Genomic DNA, 7,669 nt, shown 5'->3' with positions numbered 1-7,669 from the left:
TTTCCAAAAAAGCAAGTAAGTTATAGCACATTATTTAAATAAAACCAAGAGGTTCCCGTAGAGTACTACGGACATAATGGGTGCTAACACCTTCCCTTTATGTAACTAACCCCCGAACCCTAAATCTTTTCAAAATATGGGGTGTTTGAACTTTTCCCCTTTTCTTAAAAAATTAAAATGTTCAATCGTGAAATTATCAAGTGAGTCAAAAGCTAATCGAATAGCCTTGATCTCCGAAAAATGACGCGACAATCAAATACTAGCCTGACACTGCCTTTTCCAGCTACTGACATGCGAGAGTTGTTTCCACACTTAACAAAATGCTTTTGTCCTTCTACCATGTTTAAGAACATACCTTTGTCTCCACACATATGATTAGAGCACCCTAAGTCCAAGAACCATGCATCGTTCCTGTTTGCTTTATTCTCTTCTACATGAGCCATCAGGAGAAGCTCTTCCTCATCATCCAACTCTGCATAATTTGTCTCTTTGCTCCATTTGGGACATTCATATTGAAAATGCCCCAAATTATGACACTTAAAACACTCCACTGTGTCCCTTGTGAAGGATTATCTCCCTCTTCCGCGTCCTCTTCCACAATATGTTCCTCTTCCTCTTCCTCTACTACTTTCCACCTTCAAAGCTTGTTCACCGTCACGGTTGACCCTTTTAAACTTTTGTTCATGAACTACCAGAGAGCTTTGAAGCTCATCAATGGTCATTTCTTCTGTGTCTTTTGACTCCTCAATTGAAACCACCACATACGTGAATTTCTCTATCAACGTACGAAGAATTTTCTGCACCACTTTTGAGTCAGACATAACCTCTCCATTGCTTCTCATTTTGTTCGCCACCGTCATCACTCTGGCAAAATATTCAGTGTTGGTTTCTGCATCCTTCATTTCCAGCACCTCAAACTCTCTTCTCAAAGAGTTTAGCATCGACTTCTTCACGCGATCGTTCCCTCCATACTTTCTTTTCAGAGAGTCCCAAACAATCTTGGATGTGTGCCTATCCAAAATTTGTTCGAAGACCGACCTATCAATTGAACTGAAAAGATAATGCTTGACCTTGTGATCATTCATTTTGGAATTCTGTAGCAACTCCAATTGTTCTTCGGTAAGCACAGTAGTTTCAATAGGTTCCTGGTAACCGATTTCAATCATGGTCCAGAGACCTTTTGCACGAAGAAGATTCTCCATCAACTCACTCCAATGATCGTAATGTTGACCATCAAAGTAAGGAATTTTTGCTGAAAGCTTTCCGTCACTCATTTTTGTGTTTCTCTCTCAGCTAAGCTGCAGCTTAGTTGTATTTATCAGGCCCAGTGGGGGCTCTGATACCAGTTTGAAGGAGATGGAGCGTGAGACAGGTTTGCAAAACTGAATCACCTTTGTTAAAGCAAAATGGCTAATATATAGCCTTTACAAAATATCAGTAACTGCACTATATAATTCAGCACATGATAAAAACAAAGCAAGACTAATTCAATAACAAAACAAACTCTCTTATTAATAAGGGCTTATTAACACTAACAAATGAACAATCCTATTTGCTAGCAACTAACTAAAACAGCAAAGACACGTGAACAACAAAAACACTTTCACCTTTTTGGTCTCTTATCTTTATTTTATGGTTCATCATATTGATATCTCTTCAATAAATAATACTATGCTTGTGTTAATTCCTAAAGTTGACAAGTCTGAATTTGTTTCTCAATTTTGTCCTATTTCTTTGTGTAATGTAGTCTATAAAATTATCACTAAAGTTATTGTTAATATAAGCCTAATTTGGATGGAATTATTTCGCCTTATCAATCTAGCTTCATTCTGAGGCGCACCATTCACCATAACATTATTGTTGCTCAAGAAATGGTGTAATCAATGTCTAGAATGAAAGGTAATAAGATGTTTATGTCCATTAAAATTGATCTTGAAAAAGCGTATGATCGTCTTAATTAGAATTTTGTTGAAAATTGTCTCAAAGAATGTAAGTTTCCTCCAAACCTCAACATTATTCAACATTGTATTACTTCACCCTCTTTTAAAATTTTATGGAATGGTGATAAGACAGATATGTTCACTACTACGAGAGGCATCAGGCAAGGTGACCCTTTGTTTCCCTACTTTTTTGTCATTTGTATGGATCGTCTGTCTCACATTATCGCTGATCAGGTGGAGGCTCAGTATTGGAAACCAATGCGCACAGGTAGGTATGGTCCTCAAATATCTCATCTTCTTTTTGCTGACGACCTTCTTTTGTTTGCAGAGGCCTCTATTGAGCAAGCTCATTGTATAATGCATTGTCTTGAACACTTCTGCAAAGCTTCGGGGCAAAAGATTAATAGTTAGAAAACTGAGATATATTTCTCTAAGAACGTTGATTAACACCTCAGGGAGGAAATTTTAAATCACATTGGCTATACTCAAGTTAATAATATTGGTAGGTATTTGGGGGAAAATATTTACCCAGGAAGAACTGTTAGGGGAAAGTTTAATAGCATCATTAACAAAATCCAGAACAGGTTAAGCGGTTGGAAGCAGCAGTGTCTGAGCTTTGCTGGAAGGCTTACTCTTTCTAAATCAGTTTTAAGCTCTATACCTTATTATCATATGAAATATGCCAGACTCCCCAAGACTCTTTGTGACGAGATGGAAAAAATTCAGAGGAGTTTTTTATGGGGAGAGACCAATCAATCCCGCATACCTCATTTGGTTGGATGGGATGTTTGTTGTCTCCCTAAGAATGAAGGTGGGTTAGGTATTAAGAAACCTCATCATATGAATGACGTGTTCCTTATGAAAATGCTTTGGAACCTTATTAATAATCTTGACGATCTCTGGTGTAAGGTTCTCTATGGTAAGTATAGCAGGAACAAGGACCTTAGAGTAACTATAAAGTCCTAACCTTATGATTCCTCTTTATGGAAAGCTTTAACTGGTATTTGGGATCAATTTCAGCAGAATCTTGTGTGGCAGTTAAGAGATGGTAGCAATATCAATTTCTGGTTAGACAAGTGGACTCCGAGTGGAACTTCTCTTATTTCGACAACTAATCAATCTTTTATTGACACAACACTCTCTGTGAAGGAAGTGGTAACCCATTTAGGAGAGTGAAACTATGATTTTCTTATTACTAACTTGCCTCATGATGTTGCTTTACAGGTCCTTGCCCTTCCTGCCCATTAGACACAGACGGCCAAGACTGTATTGGATGGGAGGAACTAGCACTAGGGACTTCACAATCCAAAGTTCCTGCTTTTCACAATGCTCTCGGGATCAATCCTTTGTCGGTGATTGGAAGGCCTTGTGGAACTGGAAAGGACCCCATAGAATTCAAACTTTTATGTGGATGGCAGCACATGAGTGATTGCTTACTAATTATCGTAGGAGTAAGTGGGGTGTTGGAATTTCTCCTATGTGCTCCAGATGTGATAGAGATAATGAAACCACACTTCATGTTTTAAGGGACTGCCCCAAAGCAACCCAAATTTGGATCAGGCTAGTCTCATCCAATCATATTCTTAATTTCTTTTCTTTTGATTGTAGGGATTTGATCTTCAAGAATATCAACAACCAACTGCATAGAACTCAGAATAAAAAGTGGACAACTATCTTTTTGGTGGCTTGCTGGTACATATGGACATGGAGAAACAAATCTATTTTTAAGGATGATTTTCAACGACCGTTCAATCCAACATATACTATCCTTAAGATGGATGAGGACATAGATAATTGTAATCAACATCCGATGAATCTTCGCCATGGAGACACTATTTTTATTGGATGGAAAATACCTTAAGAAGGATTTGTAAAGATTAATTGTGACGGAGCTTATAAGGATACACTAGGTATAGCTGGGTGTGGTGGTCTCCTTCGTAACTCTGATGGACGATGGCTACAAGGATACTCGCGTAAAATTGGAGCTTGTGACGTTCTTAGCGCTGAGATATGGGGGATGTACTTGGGCATGAAGCTTGCATGGAGACAGGGTTTCCACCATCTTGAAGTGAAAAGCGACTCAAAAATGTTGGTTGATATGATCATGGGGACTGTCAAATTCAAGGGTAGACCGCCTACTTTGGTACACCGCATTCAAGAGCTTTTAAAGTTGAACTGGCAGGTGCATTTCAATCATACATGGTGGGAGGGGAATAGAAGTACCGATTGGCTAGCTAATTTTAGCTTTTCTCTTGATTCTTTTCAAATTCATGTTATGGAGACTCCTCCTAGTGGGATTTCAGGTCTCCTTATTGATGATATTTTCGGGGCATGCATGCCTAGGAATGTTCGTGTAAACTTGTAGCTCTCTTTCTTTTTGGGCCTTAACCCTCTTTATCTACCAACTCATATAAAAACATAGTATTCAAGGATTCATACATATCACATATACATAACCATACCTCCTAGAATACTAGCAACTCATGATTATTATCCCCCATTACTAGCATCTCAAGCTATCACATTATCATCATAGCATAACAGACATACTTAATCTCTAATCAAGTCATCAACAAGAGTTCATCATTGTTTTATCTTGGGTTTTTCGGGTGTCAAGCATTGATTAAGCCTGGACCTTTTTAACCTTTGATATCTCCATTTTTTCTTGGGAAGGGCAAAATGAGGAAAAAAAAACCCTTGAGAACCGAGGTTCGGGAGTTGTTTTCGCTACGGGAAGGTGTTAGGCACCCATAACGACTATAGTACTCTATAGGAGCCGTCTTTACTTTCTACACCTAACGCTTTACTTTTAAATGCTATTTACACCTAAAGGTTTGCTAGGTTAAGAATTGGAGGGAGAAGAATGTGTTTGGATTTTTGTTTTATTTGATTTGGAGGAGTATTGGCTCCTTGCCTACGTACCCTTTTAAGGGATCAAAACCAATCGTACTTCATTCTCAAAAATTGTTTTTGGTGGGTTATAGTTGATTTTACATTTAAAAATATAAGTTTGAAGAAGAGAAAAGAGGCCTTAAGGCTTGAGATTGGAAAATAGTGAGGTTGGTTCAATTATTTGCAAAAGAATTAATCAAAGTAGAGATTAAGATTCATTTGGACTTTTGATTAAGAAAATTGGAAAGGAAATACAATGGGATTTTGATCCCAAGGTTTATTTGGAAAAGAATTTGAGTGATGCTTATTTGTTTTCTTGAAAAATAGGAATTTTTCTAAGTTTCACGCTTCCTAAACAACTACATCGTAAAGCGGCAAAAAATCCATACACCGTGTGTGCATTGTGTCGGTGCTTGTGTCGGTGCATTTTCACTATTTCTTTTTGGAGTTACATTGGCCCTAAGTACAAGCTAAAGTCTTGCAAGAATTTAAAGACATGGAAGTAAAAAATTACAAAGCCCTAATTTTACATTCTAAATTTTGCAAGAAGATTTAAAGTGCAAGAAACCTAAAGTTGTCACAATTGAAGATGAAATGCTATGCGAAAATGCATGAAATGGGTAGTGCATCATATGGCATAATATGGTAGAGATTATTGGCAAGTGAAATAGCACTAAATAATGGCGAAAAAAATACTAACAACAAATGACAATATATGCCTAAAATTGATCATAAATCTCACACAAGCATATGACCTATAATTTTCATACCATAGCAATTTTCAAAGGTTCTTTTTCAGCCATGACATGAAAATCATAAAGCAATATCAAGCCAAAAATTATGACTCATTTTAGGCACATTTGCATTTTATTTTCACATAAAAGAAAAAGTTCACATGACTTGTAAAACAAGAAGCTACCAAATCAATTCCAAAACAGTAGAGTGAACACAAAAATCAATAGTAAACACATCTCAAAATCACATATCAAGTACCAATAGCATGCATCAAGGTATCATGATCAAAGACATAGCAAAATTTCTCAAAAAATTAACAAAAAAGTAAACAAGTAACAAGAATTAATACACATATTTTTTATCAAATTTTATCATGCAAGAATATCATAAAAACACCAAGAAAATTATCAAGAATTCATAGAAATTTATTTGGAATTTTTGCACAAAGTTTTGACATGCAGAGGGTGTAAAAAGCAAGATCCAGTGGTGTATATAGCAAAACGGAAGGAAACAGAAACAGGCAAGATCCAGGACCAAGCTTACAAGATCCAGGTCCAAGGCGCGTTGAGCCAGAGCCACAGGATTGATCCGGATGGATCAACCCTAGATCTGATGGCTGAGAACGCTGGAGAGCCTGAACCGGACTGGTTCTTGTGAACCGGTCTGGTTCAGGTGCCTTTAAAAAGGCGTATAGACCGGTTTAATTCATTTCCCCATCTTCTTTCTCTCTCTAACCTATTCTTAGTGAGAGAAGCTTTCGCCTCTCTCTTCTCACCGGTTTTCTCACCTTCGCCGGTTTCTGGAAAGAAACTACCGAGGAAGATGAAGATCGGCCGGGATCTTCATAGATTCGCCGGAATCTTCATCTTCTCCGGTGTGATTTCCAGTTTCCGGCACCACCTCAATCAACTCTGATCTTCCTAGTTCTAGACCCTAATCCACTTGTTTTTTCAATCTAAACACGAATATGAAGTCAAAACTGGAAAATAAACGGTGAAACGTCATAGATCTACATCTGGAAATTCGGTTTCAAATCTTTTTTGATCCTTTTTTAAAGTTTTTCGAAAGAACAAGTTCTGGAACTTGTTTATCTGCTTCGATTCACCGTTTATTCGTTCTTACGAACCTTTGTTGAGCTTTTGCAATGAAAATAAAGAGGTTCTATGTGATTACCTGATTTTTGTTTGAGATTCGAACAAAAGATCCTTCGGAAAGCTTCGAATCCTTCTGGTAAGTGCCTGAACCGAAAATAAATCGGTGATTCCTCTTCTTCTTCTTCTTCTCTGGTTACTCTCTGTGATCGTGCTTGAGTTCGCCGCTAGCAGTGGTGAATTCGCACTTGAATTGCAGAGGTAATGATTCGATGATGAAGATTCTTCAATGAATCACTGAGAATCACCACAAATTCGTTGAATTTGGCTTTGGATTTGGATTCTGGAAATCTAGGGTTTTGAGTTGCTCTTCATGTTCTTGGTGTTTCTGGATTTTGATCATAACTGAATGGAGAGAGAAAATTGAAAGTGTTTTTGATTGTGATTGTGATGTGGCCATGGATTAATGGCCCATTGCACTGTTCTGGGCTTAGGTGGCCTTTTATAGGCTGCCAAGTGGCCTCTGGACCCATCATTAGGTGACATGTGGCGCGGACTAAAAACTTGGACAAAAAGGACCTCTCTGCAATTGTTAGAAAAAAAAAGAACTGGACTGCAAAGGACTAAAGCGTAAAATAATAAAATTTGAATTAAAAAATGTAATTTGGAAATAAACATAAAGTGAAACAAAAATAATAAAAAAAAATACCAAAAGGACTAAAATGAAACAATTACAAAATATTGTATTTTAAATTACCTCTCTGGCAAAATTTTGAGTGAAATGACCAAAATGCCCCTAGGGACTAAATTGACCCAAAATGACTCAAGTGCAATTTTCGAAAAGGTTTTTAACATGGAATTAAAGCAAGAATTTATACAAACAATTTGAAAAACTCAGAGACAATTTACAGGGACTAAAATGAGTTTGAATGCAGGAAATGACTAAAATACCCTATTTCATGATTTTTGCAAATAACAATGAAAAAAATGCAGGAAACACAGACAAAATCA

The 7,669-nt window shown here is 37.2% G+C and overlaps 1 protein-coding gene across 1 annotated transcript; it reads right to left on the bottom strand.

Annotated features, from left to right (window-relative positions):
• Window positions 1-569: 569 nt before the first annotated feature.
• LOC146905240 (uncharacterized) lies at window positions 570-1,274 on the bottom strand. Its single transcript, XM_085728492.1, has one exon. The coding sequence runs from the start codon at window positions 1,272-1,274 to the stop codon at window positions 570-572; it is 705 nt and encodes a 234-aa protein (XP_085584618.1).
• Between the last annotated feature and the right edge of the window lie 6,395 nt (window positions 1,275-7,669).

This window comes from Medicago sativa, chromosome 7 (genome assembly GCF_051527215.1).
Source record: "Medicago sativa cultivar Bolivia chromosome 7, Bolivia_mono, whole genome shotgun sequence".
Classification (NCBI taxonomy): domain Eukaryota; kingdom Viridiplantae; phylum Streptophyta; class Magnoliopsida; order Fabales; family Fabaceae; genus Medicago; species Medicago sativa.
Note: the sequence above shows the minus strand (reverse complement) of the source record. Positions and strands in the feature narration are given on the sequence as shown.

Excerpts from the sequence above, each read along its gene's own strand:
- LOC146905240 (XM_085728492.1), bottom strand. The coding sequence starts at position 1,274 with ATGAGTGACGGAAAGCTTTCAGCAAAAATTCCTTACTTTGATGGTCAA.